The sequence below is a fragment of the Aotus nancymaae genome, unplaced genomic scaffold, assembly GCF_030222135.1.
Source record: "Aotus nancymaae isolate 86718 unplaced genomic scaffold, 86718_ANA_hifiasm-v0.15.2.pri h1tg000088l, whole genome shotgun sequence".
NCBI classification, from domain to species: Eukaryota; Metazoa; Chordata; class Mammalia; order Primates; family Aotidae; genus Aotus; species Aotus nancymaae.
The window spans coordinates 12,546,107-12,567,817 of NW_026988503.1; the positions used below are offsets into that span (position 1 = coordinate 12,546,107).

Genomic DNA, 21,711 nt, shown 5'->3' on the forward strand with positions numbered 1-21,711 from the left:
GACATTTTTTCTGATATGTGGCTTTAATTAATGAAAAAACACGAAGACTACAGATGTGAAATGTTTGAGAGGACAGTAATTACAAGTTTTCACTGATACAGCTTCTAACAGGGGTGGACAATCAATGACTACCAAAAAGTCACTTTAATTAAATAATCTTACCCTAGAGAAGGGTGCGCTCCCGTGTAAAACTTTATTTTTCATGTTTATTCTTGTTCTTTTTTCTGTGACCCAAGATCACTTGGCAATTTGATTCTAATTTGGCAGAAATAAATATTCGAGGAATATTTTTCTACTCAAAGTGAGCTCCCTCTGACGTTTTTGCCAAACAACTGAATTTAGATATTCCTTTTGCCGTGTCGTTGTGTGAACACTGCCCTAGTGATGGTTCATATTTCCCTCATCTCATCATTTAGAAGCTATTTATCTATTTTTTCCACTGCCTCCTTCAAACCCCTCCCCCATCACCGAATGCCTGTTCAGCCCCCGCATATTCATCCGTATTTATTCCCGTAAAGATAGTGACACTTATGGTTTATTCTAAGACTAAATCTGTGTTGCCCAGTGACTAACAACTTAAGCATGCACACTGCTTCTATGCTTACCCTCCTACCTAACTTGACTACTCAACATTTTTATTTCTTTCTCTGAGAATCCCCTGTTTTGGCACAGTTCAGTTAACACACCACTGCCAGGCCACTAATTGATTTCTGAAACCTGACATTTGTTTTTTGTTTTCTCCTATCTTCCCTAATGGTACAGCACTACTAAGCGAGAAGGAATGCAAAGAACTAGAAAGTTCAAAGTAATTGAGGATCTGTCCATTCACACTGTCTGGCTTCATGCCAATGTAGAACCTGGATCATTTGAAAAATATTTATCAAGTTTTAACCCTTTTTGCTAAGTCGATGAAACAGGTTTGCAGCTGTAGCGTTTATGTTAAAAGCAACAGCAAGGAAGCTTGGTTAAACATATTCTTTATATGTTCAGAACTGCATAGCAAATGTCTCCGAAAAGGATTACTTTCCAATTTCCGTACTATTGTACAGCGCTAAGCTAGTGATTTTCTGTAAGATTGAAGAGCAGGGCATTTCAGAGAAACTATTACTTAAAAGTGGCAGCCCTATTTCATGAATCTTTATGCCAGAAATGAAATTTTAAAACATCCTACTATATTGGAGCAAAAAGGAATATATTCAGTTGGCTATAAGAATCCCAAAGCTAGCTTCATATCTATATTCATTATGAAAAGTGGAAGTATGAAAAACTTAACAAGACTAAAAATATTAAAAACTTATCAAATAGTTGTATGGTTTTCTTCTTTCTTTCTTTTTTTTTTTTTTGCAATGGAAAAGCTTTTGTAAATGAAAGCATGTTAAAAAGTGGTGTGAAATTACAGAAGCATTTCCAGTAAAATACATGGATTTCATTGCAGTGAAAACTTAAGTTGAAATACCAGGCCCCCGAAGCTCTCGTAAAAAAGAAAGACAAAAGGAAAGGTCTAGATAGGTTTAAAAGCACATTAAGATACAGCTACCAAATGTATTAAATCTAAGTTAGATTTAGCTTAAACTTCCAAGAGCACAAAAGTTCTATTAAGAATTATCTATCTACATCACATTTAGGTTTGATGTTATCAGAATTAAGTAACTAAAATCTTTCAAAGCCCAATTTTTAAAAAGAGTTACATTAAATCCCATCCTAATTCTATAATGTTTCTAAGCTAATTAATTACATGTTAAGTTTGATATTAGAGAAAAGCAGGGCAGCTTTTTAAAGATAAATGTAGACAGCATGGGGCTGCTTGGTTAGAGAAAAACTTGCAAAAGCACTTATTAAATAATACTTTGGTAACATGAAAGTAGTCATCAGCCAGTCCCTGAAGGCAGCGATCACAGCTATAAAAATGAATCAGGTATCAACAGGAAGAGAAGGAAAAGGAGAAAAACTTAGTTTACAGCAAAATTTTATATTTTCTAAAATAAATACATTTCTTTATGTGCATATCAATTTTCTACACATTGAAAATGAGATCCATACCTTTGACAGATACACTCTTTGAAGTGAATGTTTTTTCAAATACTTTTTTTTAAAAAACAAGCTGTTTGAAGTGAGTCGGCTGTTGTATATGTAAAACTGTCTAATGGTATACTGTGCTGTCAACATCTGTACATTTGTAGTAATATTACAGGCATTTTTATTGCAGTTTATTGTTCCGGCCTCCCAATAAGCCAGATAAAATCATGTACAAGAACATTAAGGATTAAGGGAAGTGGTTTCCTTAGGTGATTGCTGGCAAAAATTCACTCTCCCATTATAACAACATAGTAAATAGATGGTAATATATTTGGCTATTACTTTCCAACAAATTTGGATTCCTAGTTTTCAGAGCTGCTCTGTGTCTATGTTTGTGGTTTTTTGGTTGTCTCTTCGCAGGAAAAGGTGCCACAATATGAAGTAAATGTGCTAGGTTTCTGTTTTGTAAATATTAAAGTCCATTTTTTTGAACATACAGTGCTAGTAAAAATAAGTCAAAGATGTAATGTCTATTTAAATACACATTTGAGCTAGTCATGCTTAAATTAGATTCCATGCTTCGGCTAGAATCAACATACTTAAATATTAGAAACTTCAAAATTCACATGGCCCAAGCTCTCCTCTCCACACACAGATAGGAGGTAGAAATGTGTGGGAAAACGTCTAGTAATTAAAATCCTAAGGGAGGGGGAAAAACGCAGGCTTTTATGCAAGGACTTGAAAAACGCTTGCCATCAAATCTTTTATTCAGGCATTCTGAATTTGCTTTGTTAAATGGATACACTCACTGCTAAAGATACAGAGAGACAAGAGCTGTTTTAAATTTGTTTACCACACCGCCCCTAGTTTTCTGCTAAAGAGAAGTACATTTTGGATATTTAAAAGTACACACTCATCAGACAAGTCTCTAAAAGCCTCAGCGCCCCCACCTAGCTGCCTTCTGGGTTTCAGCTTTTGAGTTTCAGGTCCTTGCACAACACCTAAGACGTGCAATACTCTTTCTCCCTAATCCTGGCAGAGAACAGTGCGAAGAGATCTCCCTCCGCGTCTCCACCCAAATTCCCCCTCTTCCCAGATTCCACCCGCTCCGCTACTTCCCTCCGCCCCCGGCTCCGCCAGCCCAATCTGTCAGAGAAGTTGTGTACAAACTGCGCGGCGGCCCTGCGCGCGAAGCTCGTGGCCCGAGAGGGGTGCGGTCGGGCGGGTGGAGGCGGGGCCCCGGCTGCCTCTCTCCCTGCTAATAGGCTGGTCGCTTCTGCCTGGCCGGCCTCGGGGCCTCGGGATTCGCGGCGGCACTGCCAATCAGGCAAGCGGGCCCCGCCCCCCCGGAGTTGGGTGAAATAGAGGCGGGCGTCAAGTGTCAGTAGTCGCGGGGCAGGTACGCACGCTCGCTTCTTGCTCGCGGAGGTCGGCGGTGGCGGGAGCGGGCTCTGGAGAGCTTGAGAGCGCGGTGGGGCGGGGCGGGAGAAAGTGGCCGCCCGGAGGACGTTGGCGTTTACGTGTGGCAGCGGAAGAGTTTTGCTTTTGGTGCGCGCCTTCGAAAACTGTGCCTGCCGCTGACTGTGGGGTCCGCCCGAAACCTCCCCTCCTCCGCCCGCAGCCCAGCGCCGAGCTCGCTGGCCCGAGCCAGCGTGGGCGAGGTGGGAAGTGCGCCCGACCCGCGCCCGGAGCCGCGCCCCCGAGTGCCCATGGCTACGCGGGTGCTGAGCATGAGCGCCCGCCTGGGACCCGTGCCCCAGCCGCCGGCGCCACAGGACGAGCCCGTGTTCGCACAGCTCAAGCCAGTGCTGGGCGCCGCGAACCCGGCCCGCGACGCGGCGCTTTTCCCCGGCGAGGAGCTGAAGCACCCGCACCACCGCCCGCAGGCGCAACCCGCGCCCCCGCAGGCCCCACAGCCGGCCCAGCAGCCCGCAGCCGGTCCGCGGCTGCCTCCCGAGGAGCTGGTCCAGGTAGGAAGAGCCGCTCCGCTCCCCTCCCAGCACCGCACTCCCGGGCTCGGGCGTGTCCCGCCGCTGCGACGGGCGGGCGGCAGGGGCCGCTCCAGGCTGGGGCGTGCGTCCGGGCGCACCGGAGCCGGTGCTGGGGAGGCAGACCGCCCCCCTGCCCGCCTGGCCGGGGCCCCGCGTTTCGCGTAGAGTAAATGGGAGTCCGGGGGTGGGGAGGGGCCGGGGAGAATGTGCCCCGGCGGGTCGTTCTGGGAGAGATCAGAGGGAGGACAACTGGGTGCTCACGCTCACCTTAGTTGTTTTTCTTACACTTGAGGGATGAAACCTTGTACCTTACGCTCAGTTTTACTTAAATTACGCCTTCGCCTTTACCGCTCTCCAATGCCAAGGAATTGGAGCCCCCCCACCCCCATCGTCTCGGATTAAGTAGAAATGCAAATTGGGGTGCTGGGGAGAGGTTCCCCAAGGTTTCAAACCCTGTGGCTAAACCTACTTTTAGAAGGGATCGCGGGCCGCGTTTGGAAAATGAGAGGAAAGCTAAGGTGGTGTTGGAGCGCTTAGTTTTCCTTAAAAAAAAAAAAAAAAAAAAAAAAACCGGGGTGTTGTTTTCTTCGTGTGCGCGTAAATTTCCTCCCCGGGCCGTGTTGAAAGCTGGCAGTTGGCTTTTACACTTGCCCAGCAGCCGAATTAGAGCCACCGCCTGTTTCTTTCGCCCACGCAGGGAGTCGTATAGCCTAGAAAAAACTTCCCGGGACTTTTAGCCTGTCCCAAGGAAAAAAAAATTGGAAACATACCCACATGCAAACAGCTGGAAGAGCTAAAATCAGAAACCACTAACCGCCGCGGGAGCGCGGTGCACGAAAGGGTTTAGTTCAGTTTATTTCAAGACACTTCATTTAGTAGCCCTTTGGCGTATCGTGTATTTGCTACCCAGCGCCTACTCAGTGGGGTCTGCCAGGGTCCTGCTGTGAGAGGGCAGTGGCGTTTGTCAGAGATGTGACTCACATGATGAGAGCGTTAATTTTTATTTTTAAATGGTGTCTATCCGGGAAACCCTGTCCGCATCCACACCAAGGTCCGAGATTAAACGCTTTTGAAATGAAGTAGTAACAGAAAATGACTGTCTTATTTACCGATTAAGGTACCACAGCTAATAGTTCTATGCGCCATTCCATCTAGTTGGTTTTCGTATCTTTTGAAATTTCCTTTTCAATGTTAAAAAATGTAAGCTTAAGTTATACTGGGAGAGAAGATAGCTGGAAAAGGGTTGAGATGACTTGTTAAAAGCTGCTTCATAGCCTAGAAAAGAGGTCGCTGTTTGAAAAGTATTTGGTTATTTCTGTTTGTCAATTTTCTGCTCTAGAGGCACTAAGAAGATAAGGGATGACTGAGCTTTTTACAGAGTAGGGGGGAATGTAGCATTGGCCCACTGAGGAGGACATGATAAATGTTTTGCTGATGACTGTGCTAGGGATACAGCAGCCTCCCCACCCACTAGCAGCACTTTACCAAGGGAGTGATTTTCCCCTAGGTAATTAAAGATCTGTTTTAGATAGGGATATGAATAGGAACATTTCATTGTCATATTAACCAATTACAGGATCTGCTGATTAAAATCAACATTTAGATCAAATATTGAATGTGAAATTGTTTTGTCTCAGTGGATACAAGGTTTTGCTTAGAATATTGTATTTAATTTCCCATTGAACTGTAAACAAGAAGAGACACTGAAATAGCCAAATAATTTTTTTAAATAATTGATACTTTGGAAGTATCTAGCCAAGCAGAGAAACCTTTGCAATACTTTAAAGATTTGCACTTTTTCTTTTCTTTTTTTTAGAAAAACATGCTTTTTAATGTTTATGACTTAGAATTGAAGCAGTTTGGCAACATTTCAATACTGTACTGTACTCTAATTGCAAACTTAACTGTGTAATGGGGCAGGGAATCCTGCTTGTTCAGGAGTGATACCTTGTTATTGCATCAGAAAGGAATGTTTTCAGTTTGCTTTTTTTTTTTTTCTTGATTTGAGTCTTTCACTATTGGGGGAGCAGTTTTACCAGTTACACAGTTTCATAAGGTTTTGGTCAACCAATTATATTACCTAATTGATAAAATAAGCCCGATATGTTTATAAGCAACACTGAGAAGTTTGCCCTAGTACCTCACACAGGGATTGGGAGAATTTTTAGTAGGTGCCGATTGTCCTTCCTGAGACGGTGCATCAGGTGGATTTTGCATGTTTGTATCTCTTCTCTTTTTTAGACAAGATGTGAAATGGAGAAGTATCTGACACCTCAGCTTCCTCCAGTTCCTATAATTCCAGAACATAAAAAGTATAGACGAGACAGTGCCTCAGTTGTAGACCAGTTCTTCACTGACACTGAAGGGTTACCTTACAGTATCAACATGAACGTGTTCCTCCCTGACATCACTCACCTGAGAACTGGCCTCTACAAATCCCAGAGACCCTGCGTCACACACATCAAGACAGAACCTGTTGCCATTTTCAGCCACCAGAGTGAAACGACTGCCCCTCCTCCGGCCCCGACCCAGGCCCTCCCTGAGTTCACCAGTATATTCAGCTCACACCAGACCGCAGCTCCAGAGGTGAACAATATTTTCATCAAACAAGAACTTCCTACACCAGATCTTCATCTTTCTGTCCCTCCCCAGCAGGGCCACCTGTACCAGCTACTGAATACACCGGATCTAGATATGCCCAGTTCTACAAACCAGACAGCAGCAATGGACACTCTTAATGTTTCTATGTCAGCTGCCATGGCAGGCCTTAACACACACACCTCTGCTGTTCCGCAGACTGCAGTGAAACAGTTCCAGGCCATGCCCCCTTGCACATACACAATGCCAAGTCAGTTTCTTCCACAACAGGCCACTTACTTTCCCCCGTCACCACCAAGCTCAGAGCCTGGAAGTCCAGATAGACAAGCAGAGATGCTCCAGAATTTAACTCCACCTCCATCCTATGCTGCTACAATTGCTTCTAAACTGGCAATTCACAATCCAAATTTACCCACCACCCTACCAGTTAACTCACAAAACATCCAACCCGTCAGATACAACAGAAGGAGTAACCCCGATTTGGAGAAACGACGCATTCACTACTGCGATTACCCTGGTATGTGTTCTTTACCTGGTCGAAGCAACAGTAGATGTAGAGAGAGAGAGAGAGTGTGTGTTTGTGGTGTGTGTGTGCACGCGCGTGCGTGTGTGCATGCCTGTGTGTGCTGCGTGTGCGCATGCATCCTTTTCAACCTCATGGCTTTAAATTTACATAGCTAAGTTGTACTTGACAGTAAAAAAATTACCTACTTTTTTTTTTTTAAATATGCATCTCTGCTTTTCTTTGGTATGTAAACAAGTTAGTTGTCACTTATTTTATGAACCAAAAACTTGGCTAGAATATTCTGGAAAAAGGTCCCTTGGACTTTTTTGTCTTTAATATTAAAAGAGATTTTAATTTCTAATATATATAATTTAGAGTTAGGCCAGAGTTACTTTAAAATGGCAATTGAATAAATTGCAGGTTTTAATTCTAAATTAAGTGCCACAGAAAGAGTAGAGTAGAGGAAAATAAGGATTAATAATGAAGTGGAGGTTGTAGCCAGCTAGCCTGATGGAGATACAAGACTGTCTACAGGATAGATTTAAGAATGGCTTTGATGGCATGTGAGCATATGCTCAGTTCTGAATGAGATATGTGGCTCAAAGTATAAATTGATGACAGTACATAGAATATATCTACAAGTTACTGGGAAAAGCTAGTTTATAATTAATACATTACAAAATTTATTGACTCTGATACATGATATGGCATGATGTGCTAAATGAAAAAAACGAAGTGTGGGAGTACAGAAAATTACAGTCATCTTGGATAATGGCTTAGCACTGTCAGCTCTAGAGCCATTAAAAATTTTTTAAAAACATATAGTAGCTCTTAAATTACTGAAGTACAGCACCTACTGGATTATAAACACACATTTTCCATTTGGCTTGGTTATCTGTATTCTTTCCTGTTAAAGTAATACATAAAACAAATCATTTTATGCCTTTAATAAGGTAATGAGGGGAGGGCTCTTTAAAACTTAAAACTGAAGCTTCAAATAATCTCATCTACCATGAGAGATTTCTTCTTTAAAGCCAGATTTTAAACACTGAATCATCAAATGTAAAGATTTCAAAAGGATCTCCAAAATGACATGCTGTTCTCCTTTATTTCAGGTTGCACAAAAGTTTATACAAAGTCTTCTCATTTAAAAGCTCACCTGAGGACTCACACTGGTATGTAATTTTCTTGTTAATTCTGTGAGTTGTGTAAATAGTGTAAGTGGTATTCATCCTTTTAAAAGCCAACACGTGTTTGATCTCTTCTTTCTTCTGTAAACTTTTTTTTTTTAATAGCCTACCTTTTCAGCATGGGCTTGGCTCAGAATTCAGTTCCATGAAAAATCTGGTTCCAGGAAGGCCGGTGATGTTCCCTCAGTAAGGCCTTCTTGCCCTGTCACCGCTCATAGAATTGATTACCCAAAAACATAAACAACGATGTTTACTAATGGATTTTTAAACTTATAATGGCAGTGTTTTGAAGGAAAAAAAAAAAACTCATTTTCTTCCATAGCAAATAATTTTGCTTTGAGAAAGCCATTTTAAACTCTTAAAAACTTTCCCATTTAGCGTGTACAGCATAATCACTGAAAACGTTCTCTTTAGTTTCACCTCTAGGTTAAAATATCTGTGTTTAGTATGTTTTCTGTGCTTGATGAAAGGTAGGGCTGAAATTGCAGAGTGTTAAGATCAGGTGGTCAGAAAAAAAAAAAACTCATTTTCTACCATAGCAAATAATTTTGCTTTGAGAAAGCCATTTTAAACTCTTAAAAACTTTCCCATTTAGCTTGTACAGCATAATCACTGAAAACGTTATCTTTAGTTTCACCTCTAGGTTAAAATATCTGTGTTTAGTATGTTTTCTGTGCTTGATGAAAGGTAGGGCTGAAATTGCAGAGTGTTAAAATCAGGTGGTCAGAAATGGTTTACAAGCCCCAGCCCAAACTTGGCATATTTGAGAGACTTCATCTTTATTCTAGCTTATATTTTATTCTTGTTTACATGTGGTTTTAAGTTTAGCCCCTTTACTTTTATTTTTGCTTTGTTAAATCGATAGCAATCACTTTTTTTTTTTTTTTGAGACGGAGTCTTGCTCTGTCACCAGGGTGGAGTGCAGTGGTGCTCAACTGCAACCTCCGCCTCCCGGGTTTAAGCCATTCTCCTGCCTCAACCTCCCCAGTAGCTGGGATTACAGCCCACCACCACACTCAGCTAATTTTTGTATTTTTGGTAGAGATGGGGTTTCACCATGTTGGCCAGGATGGTCTCAATCTCCTGGCATTGTGATCTACCTGCCTCCCCTCCTGGGATTATAGGCGTGAGCCACTGCACGCCTGGCCAGAAATTTTAAGAGCTTTTAAATTTTAAAACTACATCAGAACCCATTTTAAGATGAAACGAGGTGGCATACTTTGAAGGCTCCCAAATACTCCAAATATTTTCAAATATATAGATGGTTACTATCTGCGATTTTCTTAAAAGAGCAGCCCTAAAGGAAAGAACTTACATAAAGTGATTGTGTTTTTTTCCCCTCAATAAATACAGCCTTACCTAAAGTTCAGAGAATAAGTTTGCTAATAAAAGCAATGACCTAGCAAAATGTATTATTCCATCATTGCTATGGAAACCAAAGTATTCAACAGTTCTTTGAATGGGTTGTTGGATTAGTATGAGGACTTGAATCTCCCCAGGCTAGATGTTACTATGGAAATTGAGTTTTGATAAATGAAGTAGTTATCTCTAACTGCTGCATTAAAAAGTAAAAGCCTTTGAACAAAGGTCAGTGCTGAGATGGAGCCCTAAGAGGAATATGGTTGCAGACATTTTGTATGCATGTTAGGGAGCATTGCTTGATATCCCACTGATAAACAGTACCTATTAAAATCTGATGACAGTGTGGTAGGTTCCAGGACTTTTTGAGAAACTGCTTGTAAAGAAAAGACATCTTATGTATTTATCTATGAAATAAGTGGCTGTTTTGGCTGGAGGTTTTTGCATAGAGACAAACTGATTACATAAAAGGAAAGATCCTTCATAAGCAGCCCAAGGTAGAAATTTTTGTAAACACAAATGAATTAAGCATGTAATAAAAACTCCAACGTAAAGTTTTCAAAATACAATTGACAAGTGCCAGGAAAATATTCCATATAGAAATACTAAAATGTCCTTTTACAGAATATAAATGGAAATTTAAAGACATTTGAACTGTTGTTTTTTTCTCTGGTGGAAGCCCTTGAAACAGAGATAGGAGGGAAGGAACACATTTTCATGGGGTTAAAGTCTCCTAATAAAAGAGTACAATTGCATATAACGATGTAATCAACTATTTATTGCAGGGATGTAGTCAAACCCATATCTGAATAGCCTTTCAACCCCTGTCAGGGTTTAGTGCCCTGAGTGCTTATACATGCGATTCAGGAACTTGACCTGCTGGCAAATACATTTAATCACGCCTTGTCTTAACAATGCTTGTACTAATAAAAACAGACTAAAAAGAAGACCGAGGCCTGGTTTGGGTCACTTGCATCAACTTTTTCACCTGACCATAAACATTGTGGCCTTCAACATCTAATGAATGAGAACATGTAATCCAGTTTAATAAAGTTTTGTTTGATAGTCTTTCAAATGCCTTGGGGAGGGTTTGTAGCAGACTTGTTCATCTGGCTAAACCTGTTCTTGGGTAATCATAGAGCATTGAGGTTGTTTTCTCCTCATTTCTCGTTTCTAGACAATGCCTTTTAAAATTACCTGTGCTCTCATTGCATCCTCCCTACCCCACCTGCCCGTTGTTTTAAATGAATATCTGAAGCCAGCAAAGGTGTTTTTTTTCTTCTTCCCTTTAAGGCCCAGGTAGATGAAACAGTTTTTCTAAATTATTTCTCTTGTGTAATAGTTTTTTTTTTGTTTTCTGTCTTCCTCCTCCTCCTCCTTGGACCATTTATCAGAGGGCTTTAAAAACCACACAACAGTGTTGCTCTTGTATTTGATGATATAAAATAACTCTTTAAATATTGCCATTTTACAGGCAGAATGTGAAGCACCCTAGCATTTCTTTGGAAAATAATTGTAATTGCTTTAAAATGTCAAGTTACCTTATGTTTTAAAAATAATTTAGGTAATGAAAACAGCCTACATCTGAGTTTAATTACTCTGGATTTTTAGATTGTAAATGCTTCTTTAACTTGGGTTGCAAATTGAACGTAAGCAAATAATAGTCTTAATAAAGCAGAACTTTTTAAGTAATCTGAGATAAAGGGATGTATCAGTTTCTTAAACCAGAAGTATAGCATTCAAGTCTTCCAAGTTCATATACTTTGATTTCGTTATCAGGAAATCACATCTAAATAATACAAAGTTCTATCTTTGTGTGATTAGACAATACAGGAAACATAATTTGCTTCTATTCTAGAGAATAATTATATTTTATTTATATCTGTATGTACATAACACAGCATAAGGCCTGTAGAAGCACCCCTTATAAATGTGGATGTTTACATGTGTTATTTGTAATATGTGTGTTTATACATTTATCATGCCTTTGATGAGAAGTAATTATGGCTGCTTCTAGACCACAATGTCAATGAGTGGTATATTTCCAATTCAAAATGTTTGTACTTTTAACAGCATTTAAATGAATATTCTACTGAAATTTTACATGCCTTATGATGTCTACAAGGGGCAGAACACATTGCCATCATCTAAAGTTGCTCCCAAGTACCTTTAGTCTTTATAAATCAACATGACTGATAAACTATCTATTGCAACCAGTATCATATGCTCACATACCTTACCCTTTTTTCTTTAATCTCATAATGAAGATTTAAAATAAATGTTTTAGTGCAAAGGTTTGAGGCCGAAAAAATAGGAAAAACTATTGACTGTATCTTCAAACCAAAATTTGAAGAAATTTAAAAAGTTCTTTCTGGAGAAAAAGTTCTGAAAAAGTAAACCATGGACTCAACACAGATGTTTAAAGTCGTAGTGGTTCTCTTCACTTGTGTGGATGCACACTTAACCTTAGAGAATATGCTAAAGCTGTTGGGAAATCAGGGTACAGTAACATTTCTAGATTTTTTTTTTTTTCCAGTTTCAGCTATCTGGAACAGGGCAGGAAATTAGCATTTGTACAAAGAAAGCCTTTGAGCAACGCACACACCTGCCACAGGTATTCCTCAGACCTAGACTCCATGCATTGGCTATTCTGTGAGTACTAAATGATTCCAGAATGGTTTACTGGAGATTGACAATGGAAAAGGACAATTTGAAACATGCCCATAAGAGAAAATGGAAACAGTGTACAAATAACATAGGACGACAAAATGGACTCTGAGTAAAGCACTGTGTTCAAGATTCCCTGTTTAGGAAAGATTTCCACATTAAGTACTGGAAAGATTTTTAGTAGAAGCCTAGTTGTAAAGGGGATACATTCCCATTTTCTGCCTTACTGTCTTATGCAGAACACTTTATTGCCTACTGACATGTATAGTAAGATGTTATTAGGGATACTTCATATAATCTCTACCTGAGATTTGCTGCTGAGTATATTTTCAGTTTGGGTACTAAAAAATCCTTAGGTATAAACTTCTTTTCTAGGGCCGTGCTGTAATTAATTCTAGCACTTTGGGAGGCCGAAGTGGGCAGATCACCTGAGTTCAGGGGTTTAAGACCAGCCTGGACAACATGGCGGAACCCCGTCTCTACTAAAAATACAAAAATTAGCCGGGCATGGTGGCACGTGCCTGTAGTCTCAGCTATTCAGAAGGCTGAGGCAAGAGACTTGAACCCAGGAGGCGGAGGTTGCAGTGAGCAGAGATCGTGTCATTGCACTCCAGCCTGGGCGACAGAGACTTCATCTCAAAAAAAAAAAGAAAATTTCTTCTCTGGGTCTTCATTCCAAAGTCATTTTTCATAGAATTTAAGTACAGCTTTTGATTGTAAAATCTTGATAATATTGACAATAAAGATATTTTCATTGCAGGTACTTACTAAAGGAACATTCAGTGTTGTGAAATAAGTTACTCTCTTTGTGGAACTGTGGAAAAAGAGTAAAAGGCTTTTTAGGAAAACTTGTATACAAAGGCTTTTCACTTTGGGCCTTTAATGGATGGAGATCATACAATGTGTATCTAGAGATAGATCAATAATGGTTAAAGGTGTAACCTGTTTTATTGGTAGAAGTAACACAGGCAAAAACTTTTTTGCAGGATGAGATTTAGGGCTCTATGGTTTTTTTGAGTTTCTATTTGAAAACTATTTCAGAATTATCATTTAGCCTTTAGTATTAGATTTTATTAAACATTCTTTTCATTTAAATTTTTTTTTTCATTTGCAGCTTTGAAATTTATTTTCTGTATTGATAATTTTAATAGAGGAAGAAAAGTTTTTTTTTAAAAAATAGTAGCCTAAGAGACTTGCTGGTTCAGACCCCAGGAAAGGTATTTATGATCATGAAAGCTTAGAAGCAATTTCTTTTTAATGACTCACTGGGAAGATTAAACTTTGCTTCTAGGACTTGTTCTTTTCATCTGAAAAACATTTACATAGGAAATTGATTAAACATTGTTTAGAGATGATAAAGCTTATCAAAGGTTAAGAAGTATAATTTGATTCAGCAAATATTTTTTACTCGTTTTGTGGAGAATCCAGAGATGAATAATCTCTTCTTGCCCTTTTGTTCTTAACCTAGTAGGAGAAGATCGTTCATAAATAGACTAAATAGAATTGCTGGAGTGGAGATAGAAATAATTAGTCTTGAAAGTAGAGAGTAATGTTTTTTTAAAAAGTAATAATACAGTTGCCGAAGAATTTGGTAGATATTTTTGGTTCTATAGAATGTTGTTGTAGCCGTTTACTTGAGGACCTACATTGTTTCTGGTGAAAGATGAAAAATAATGTCCTACTTTAGTAAAAGCATCTCCGTAGCAGCATTCCTAGTCTGTTAGCCAGTATTATTTATATTCAAGGATCTCTAACAACAACTCTCACTAAGGATAAGTTACAGTTTTAGAAGTGCACAGTAGGTAACTTTTACCTAAAAATATCTGTACAGAAGAACAAATTTCTTTTTGGCTACTTTATGAAGAGGTAAACCTTTATATGAGTTGGGAGGAGACCTACTGGTCAGTGTCACCATGTGAAGTGCAAATTAAAGAGAAGGTGATCTAGGACTCATTCCATCCTGGGAAAAAATGAAAGTAGAGGATTTTTCTGTTTTGCTTACAAAAACAAAAGGTGAAATTCTTCATCACTTTTTAAAGTCAGTGTGAACTCCCATTATAAGAAAATGAATCCAAGTGTTATCTCCTTGCGAGACTGGAGAATTGGTATTTCATTTCATTAACCCTGTTAATGACAGGCGTTGGTCTTCATAATGTTTGCTGGGAACCCTGAGGAGAAGTAGGAGTAGTTTAGGAGCCCAGAGATTCCCTCTGCTAGGATGTAGACTATACGTGTAATCCCTGACATCATGTTCCCACCCACTCCCTCTTTGGGTTTGGAAGATCAGTGCTTTCTGGCCCTGGGAGAAGTCCCCTTGCTGCCTTTGACCTGCAGCGCTAGGGGCTCCAGACGTTTTGGTTTTTCTGATGTCCAGTCCAGTTCTAAATAAGAAAATGTGTATATACAGAGTTTATCCCTGTATAACTTCAGGATGGACAATAACTGAGTCTGATTATTTTCTCCGAAAGAGGCTTAAAACATGGTTCTCACCTAAATGCATATTATTAGATTATCCTCAGTGGTCCTGGGCAGGGCAGAGCCAGGCAAAGCCCTGCTGCAGGAAAGGTCCACAGAAGAAGGAAAAGCTGAGAGCCTCACACAAACCTCTTATGCATTCCCTCCTTTTCATTAATCAGAATAACTGAGTTGTTTTCAAGATGCATTAGGAAAAGTGGCATTACAGCAGGGATAGAAGATAGTCTCTGCCCTTGAGGAACTTTAAAAGCTAGTTAAGGAGGCAAAATACAACTATTTGAAGCCTTCCTAAACCAATATATGTGCAAGTGCAAATCGATAGCTCAACAGAAATTTCAGTGATGGGGATACAGAGAAGTGGAATGATCTCTCCTGGTCTGTGCAGAGGCTTTCTAGAAGGGGTGAGGGATATTGGATTTTAAAGAAAGTAGTAAACATGAATTGAGGAGAAAAAGGAATTTATCTTTTGTTTTTTGTTGTTTTTTTTTTCGGCAATCAGCTTCCTTAGCTTGAATGGGCAAAATATTGATGATGTTACTATATCTGGTAAATAATTACATGCATTTATAAATAAATGCTAATAATACTAATCTTTGATATGGACCTTCTGTTTCAAGTATAGAAAACTGTAACAATGAGTTTTAATAAAAAGGTTTTGGGATGGAAAATTACTGGCATAGATATAAAAATATGAATTAGTGAGCTAAAATCATCCTCCTCCTTTATCTCTTCTTAGATATCTAAATCATATTTTCCTATGAATTCTTTTAATAAGTGTTTCCTATTTTTTTCCCTTTTGATTTTTAGAAGGAAATCTAATAGGAGTCTATTGCACAGACTAAATTTCGTAAGTCTCAAATGATGGGAAAAATCGAATTACTGAATTGCATAAAAATATTTTCCTCTTGAAATAAGAGCTCATTTTGAGCTTCAAGGACTCTTAGGTCCTAAGAGTTTAGATTAGGTTGAAATAATTTATTCTACTTTAAAAGTTTGCATTGTTTAGGTTCCCAGAACAAGATACAGATGTTAAGTTCTTTGAGGCCAGAAACCAAGATTTATTTGTGTTTTGCAAGGTATTTAGTACAGGTTACACCTTCACTAATAAACAGTGACTTTAATTCTCATGGTATTTTAGTTTTTACCAGGTATTGATTGAGTTGTCTTTTAACCACCAGGAAGGAAACAGATGTGCAAATTTGCTGCAATAAACTTTTAAAACATTATCTAAAATAACTATTTTAAGAGAAATATTTCCAACAGTGATTTTTGTTCTTTTGTTAGGAGAATCTATGTAGAACGTTTTAGGGAAAGGCCTTGGTATGAGTCTATTGAATATGTTCAGCAGAGCAGAGAAACTTCCCATTCCATTGTGATGGGTTCCGAAGTCATTTAAAAATCAGAGGGGAAAAAAAACAATTTTCAGTTTGTTGCTGAAGATTTTAAAAATGACTTACAAATATGTTCCACTAACCCACTGAAGTTCACTTAGGGGGAACGGAGCTATCGTTAGGTGATACTTGGGAATTGCCAATACCTAAACAGTGCTCAGGACTCTGCAGGTCCTGGAGGGTGGGTCCCACAGAGGCTGGCTCTGCCAGGTTGTGCCACTTGTTTCAGATCATCTGGGGTTCGAGGCCTGCTGTGAGTCCAATAAGCCGTTCCTTAGCTGACCTTCACAAATGGCTTTAGAATCTGGAAATAAATTTGAACAATATGTATGTATTCTTAAATCATTCAGACAGAGTGTATTAGTGTTTGCTAATGGAAGATTTAAGTGGGACATTAAGGAAAAGTGGCAGACCGGGCTTCTTAATGTGGAGCTCCTCGTTTTGCTTCTAACTCAAGGGGTTATTGTGAGGAAGCGAGAGAATGAGAAGTACCTCGCTCTGGAGTACGTGCTCCATGGCTGCTGGTGCCTGCTGCCTTCTCCTTTTACCAGTAATGTTTCTGCTTAACATTTTTGTAAAGTATGTTAATGACTTTATCAGCACGGATAGTATGTATGTTTAACTTGAACATAGTTTTCAAAGATTAGAGATTCTAGCAAAATACTCCTGTAATTTAAAAATGGAATGAGAAAACGCATGCTTTGAGATAAAGTTGGAGCTTGTTTTCTGTGCTGTACAAACTTGTCACTTTTTTCTTTTTGCCTTTGGAAAGTTTCATGTTAACAGCATAAAAACTTAAAAATACAGTTGATGTTGAAAGAGCTTAACTAAATATTTTAAATTGGTGGTATTGGAAAGAGATTCTGTAAAAATCCAATTAAACTTTTGAAAGCTCTATCCTGTTGAAATATAACTTAAAGGAAGTCAGTTTGGTTTCCCAGAAGTACTGTGCATAGTGTTTCTGGCTGAGGAAGAAAGGCCCACGTCTGCCGTTTGGCCAGAAATTGGGTACCAGCTTCCTCTGCGATGTTGTACTTGAACGGTGTTGACGCTTGAACAAATCCCATAGAAACTGCCCCAAGTGGGGGATAGTTGTCCTTACTTTTATGGTAAGACTTGGCCCCAGTAACTAACGTTCCAGACACTGGTAGTATTCTTGGCTGAATAATCTATAGATGTGCATAAATTGAGAGCAAAACCCCAAATGTTTTAGAAAGTTTAATGGCTACTGTATTTCAACCAATCAGTAAAGTAAACTTTAAAAAATATTGGTGCAGTTTATTGCTTCATAGCCAATAAAAATAGTGAACAAAAAGAGTCTAGTGTCCCTTGTTTCTTACATAAACTCTGAAAATTCAGTTCTATTTAATTATTAAATTCAAAAGACTAGAATGATTTCTTTTAAAATTGGGAGCACTATAGGAATTTTTTTCCTTGCCTCAGACATCAGAAATAACTTTTTCTTTCCATTAAATAACAGTAAAGTATTTAACCAATGTGTTTGTTTATGTGACTTATTTTTCACAGGGAACAAAAACTAATACTTTTGTGCAAAATTATTTTTTGTGATCGATTTACATCTACAAATGTGATAGCTGTATTTACTACTGGTCTTAAAATATATCAAACATTCTATGTGATTACAAGTGAGATAACATGATTTATACTTTGTTTTATAAAAGGCTTGAGTGTCTTAGGCTAAATTTCTGGTTAGAATTTACTATGAGGGGAGAAAAACTTCTAGAATTGACATTTGCATTTTTAAAGTGGATTGATAGGAACCAGAACGGGAATTAAAACAAAAAACTGTCTGGGTCAGAGGCAGAGGAGAGAAGAGAGGAAGTATGGTACAGCAATCCATACCATAGGAAATGTAGGTGAAATCTCATGGGGAAAAAATTGGGACCAATTTCATGTGGTCTGTTTTGGCACTTTCTTCTTTGTCTGAGAGAGTGGTTATCAGGACAACAAAAATATATTAACCACAAATTGTAGAAATTTCGGTTGATGAGGACAGGGTCTTTTAAAGTTCAGATTTACTTGGTTAATCCTACAACTTCCTAAACATATACTGCTAAATTAGGCAGAAAGGTTGTGCAGTTTCTGTTTCGTCAGAACAAAACAAGTGTTCAAAGCAACTCTGAGGTTCTTCCCTTTCAGAAGGAAATATTTTTTAAGGGAATTTAAGAGGTAAAAAGTTATCTATATAAAACTCAGCAGTAAGCCAATGATACTTTAATGTACAAATTTATCTCAGAAATTCTTACCAAAAAAAACTCAATAAAATTCATAGAAAATTATAACAAAGTAAAGCATAAATGTAGGAACTGCTAGTTAATGCTCACTGAAAGATAAAGTTTTGGGATTTATTCCTACTGGAATACATGATCTCCAGTAGGATTAATTCACAACAGTGAATTAAGACGACATTATAAATATTTAGTAGTTTTTAAAGTTAAAGAGCTGGCAAACTTTGGCGAGCATTAAGAATAATATGCATTACAGAATGGGAGGGACGAACATAGCAACTCACTACTCAAGGGAAGACAACTGTGAAAGAATGGAATAGATGTGTGTTACACTTGTGAGCTCCATGAGGCCAGCCTTTTTTATTTTGTTAACTGTCGTATCACAAGCATTTGGGACAGTTCCTGGAGCTTATAATAGATGCTCGGCAAATTGTTTATGGAATGAATTTTGATAATTTTTTGGGTGCAACACTTGACGAAGAAAAACTAAATATAAGTCAACAAATGTCACAGTTACAGTTGTTTCATGATTTTTTTTTTTTTAACCAATGTGAAGTTATCAGTACCAGACTGTTTTGCTTCAATCTGCAAAACAAGGGTATGAAGGTGTGTGTGAATCTCAAAGAGTGAATGCCCTAATAGTTCATTTTGGAATCCATGTGTTCAAGTGAACTGATTTATGAGCTGCAAGCTTCAGTCTGGCTAATTTAGAAACATCTAGGACCAGTTTCTGGTTAAGCAATTGTGGTACATGAAATTCATTGTATAGGTGATTCGTGGAACAGTTTCTGAATTTTTTCTTTCCTCACCCACCTTACAGCTATTAGTCCTATAATAATTTAATTTTGGTTTGTTGATGTAGAGACTGAATTTGCACAATAATGATAAAGCCACTCAAGCTCATCTAGTCATTTCCTGGATTTATGTGTGTAGGAGTACATAAAAATAAGGGCACTGATTCATTTTGCATTTGCCTGAAATTGCTATTCTTGAGTTGTTCAAAGGTACACAACATGCTTTTTTCTTTATAAGGTAAAAAAATACTTGGAGGTTATAAGAATAAAGTCTTAACTAGCTTACTCTGAGGGGCTTTGATATGTATTTCCTCATAATGGAATTCATGAGCTTTCCTTCGCTTGGCCAAGATTATTTTTTTCTTTGAAATTCCTTCTCTGGTGTTATCTAGGATGTTTGCATTACAAGCAGGCCACCTCACCTCCTTTGTTTGTTGTTACAGGTGAAAAGCCATACAAGTGCACCTGGGAAGGCTGCGACTGGCGGTTCGCGCGATCTGATGAGCTGACCCGCCACTACCGGAAGCACACGGGTGCCAAGCCCTTCCAGTGCGGGGTGTGCAACCGCAGCTTCTCACGCTCCGACCACCTGGCCCTGCACATGAAGAGGCACCAGAACTGAGCACTGCCTGTGCCACCCGTCCCAGGTCCACTGGGTTCCCTTTCAAACGACAAACCTAACTGTTCCTATTAAAAAAAAGAGAGAAAACAACAAAAACTGGAAATGTATATTTTGTATATTTGAGAAAACAGGGAATACATTGTATTAATACCAAAGTGTTTGGTCATTTTCAGAATCTGGAATGCTTGCTGTAATGTATATGGCTTTACTCAAGCAGATTTCATCTCATGACAGGCAGCCACATCTCAACATGGGTAAGGGGTAGGGGTGGAGGGGAGTGTGTGCAGCGTTTTTACCTAGGCACCATCATTTAATGTGACAGTGTTCAGTAAACAAATCGGTTGGCAGGCACTGAAAGAAGGATGGATTGTATGTCAAGATTTTACTTGGCATTGAGTAGGTTTTTTTCAATATTCGATAATTCCTTAGAGGTATTGCCATGTATACCTGGCCATTCACAAATAGCCATTGAACAAATGTGTGGGTTTTTAAAATATATATATATATGAGTTGCCTATATTTGCTATTCAAAATTTTGTAAATATGCAAATCAGCTTTATAGGTTTATTACAAGTTTTTTAGGATTCTTTTGGGGAAAAGTTGTAATTCTTTCGAAAATAACCATGAATACACTTACAGTTAGAATTTGTGGTAAGATACCTCTCAACATTACCAAATTCATTTCTTTAGAGGGAAGGAATAATCATTCAAATGAACTTTAATAAAGCAAATTTCATGCACTGATTAAAATAGGATTATTTTAAATACAAAAGGCATTTTATATGAATTATAAACTGAAGAGCTTAAAGATAGTTACAAAATGCAAAAGTTCAACCTCCTACAATAAGCTAAATGCAGTGTCATTTTTAAAAAGGACTTATGATGAAGTTTTCACTTATGACAATGTTGCATTTATGATGCAGTTTCATGTACCGAAATGTTGAATTTATGATGCAGTTTTCATATATCGAGATGTTCGCTCGTGCAGTACTGTTGGTTAAATGACAATTTATGTGATTTTGCATGTAATACACAGTGAGACACAGTAATTTTATCTAAATTACAGTGCAGTTCAGCTAATCTATTGTTAATACTGACTCAGTGTCTGCCTTTAAATATAAATGATATGTTGAAAACTTAAGGAAGCAAGTGCTACATATATGCAATATAAAATAGTAATGTGATGCTGATGCTGTTAACCAAAGGGCAGAATAAATAAGCAAAATGCCAAAAGGGGTCTTAATTGAAATGAAAATTTAATTTTGTTTTTAAAATATTGTTTATCTTTATTTATTTTGTGGTAATATAGGAAGTTTTTTTAGAAGACAATTTTCATAACTTGATAAATTATAGTTTTGTTTGTTAGAAAAGTTGCTCTTAAAACGTGTAAATAGATGACAAACGATGTAAATAATTTTGTAAGAGGCTTCAAAATGTTTATACGTGGAAACATACCTACATGAAAAGCATAAATCGGTTGCTGTTTTGCTTCTTTTTCCCTCTTATTTTTGTATTGTGGTCATTTCCTATGCAAATAATGGAGCAAACAGCTGTATAATTGTAGAATTTTTTGAGAGAATGAGATGTTTATATATTAACGACAATTTTTTTTGGAAAATAAAAAGTGCCTAAAAGATGTATGTTGTGCTTTTCTTCTTTACCTGCAATAAAGGGTCTGATCAGGGCAGTGAGTAAAAAATCAATTCCACACATTCGTAGAAGAGCCACATTGAACCCATACCTACGTAAGAGGGGGATTCATTTTTTAAAAATTCATGAATACTTACTTTTCTGGCCACTATATACATAATGCATGAGACCTTCAGCATCCTTAGTTGAAAATACCATAGAGTT

General features: G+C 38.3%; 1 protein-coding gene across 2 annotated transcripts in view; it reads left to right on the plus strand.

The window, feature by feature from the left end:
* Positions 1 to 21,493, plus strand: part of KLF5 (KLF transcription factor 5) — a 33,097-nt gene extending 11,604 nt beyond the window's left edge. Inside the window, exons 1-4 of one of the 2 annotated variants that reach the window (XM_012442872.2) lie at positions 3,403 to 3,986; positions 6,249 to 7,122; positions 8,226 to 8,285; positions 19,679 to 21,493. In XM_012442872.2, coding sequence (XP_012298295.1) covers positions 3,726 to 3,986; positions 6,249 to 7,122; positions 8,226 to 8,285; positions 19,679 to 19,857 — 1,374 coding nt within the window. In that variant the 5' untranslated portion in view covers positions 3,403 to 3,725 and the 3' untranslated portion in view covers positions 19,858 to 21,493. Of the gene's footprint in view, positions 1 to 3,402; positions 3,987 to 6,248; positions 7,123 to 8,225; positions 8,286 to 19,678 lie in introns of those variants that run through there. The other variant, XM_012442873.2, reaches the window with a different exon arrangement.
* The last annotated feature ends 218 nt before the right edge of the window (positions 21,494 to 21,711 follow it).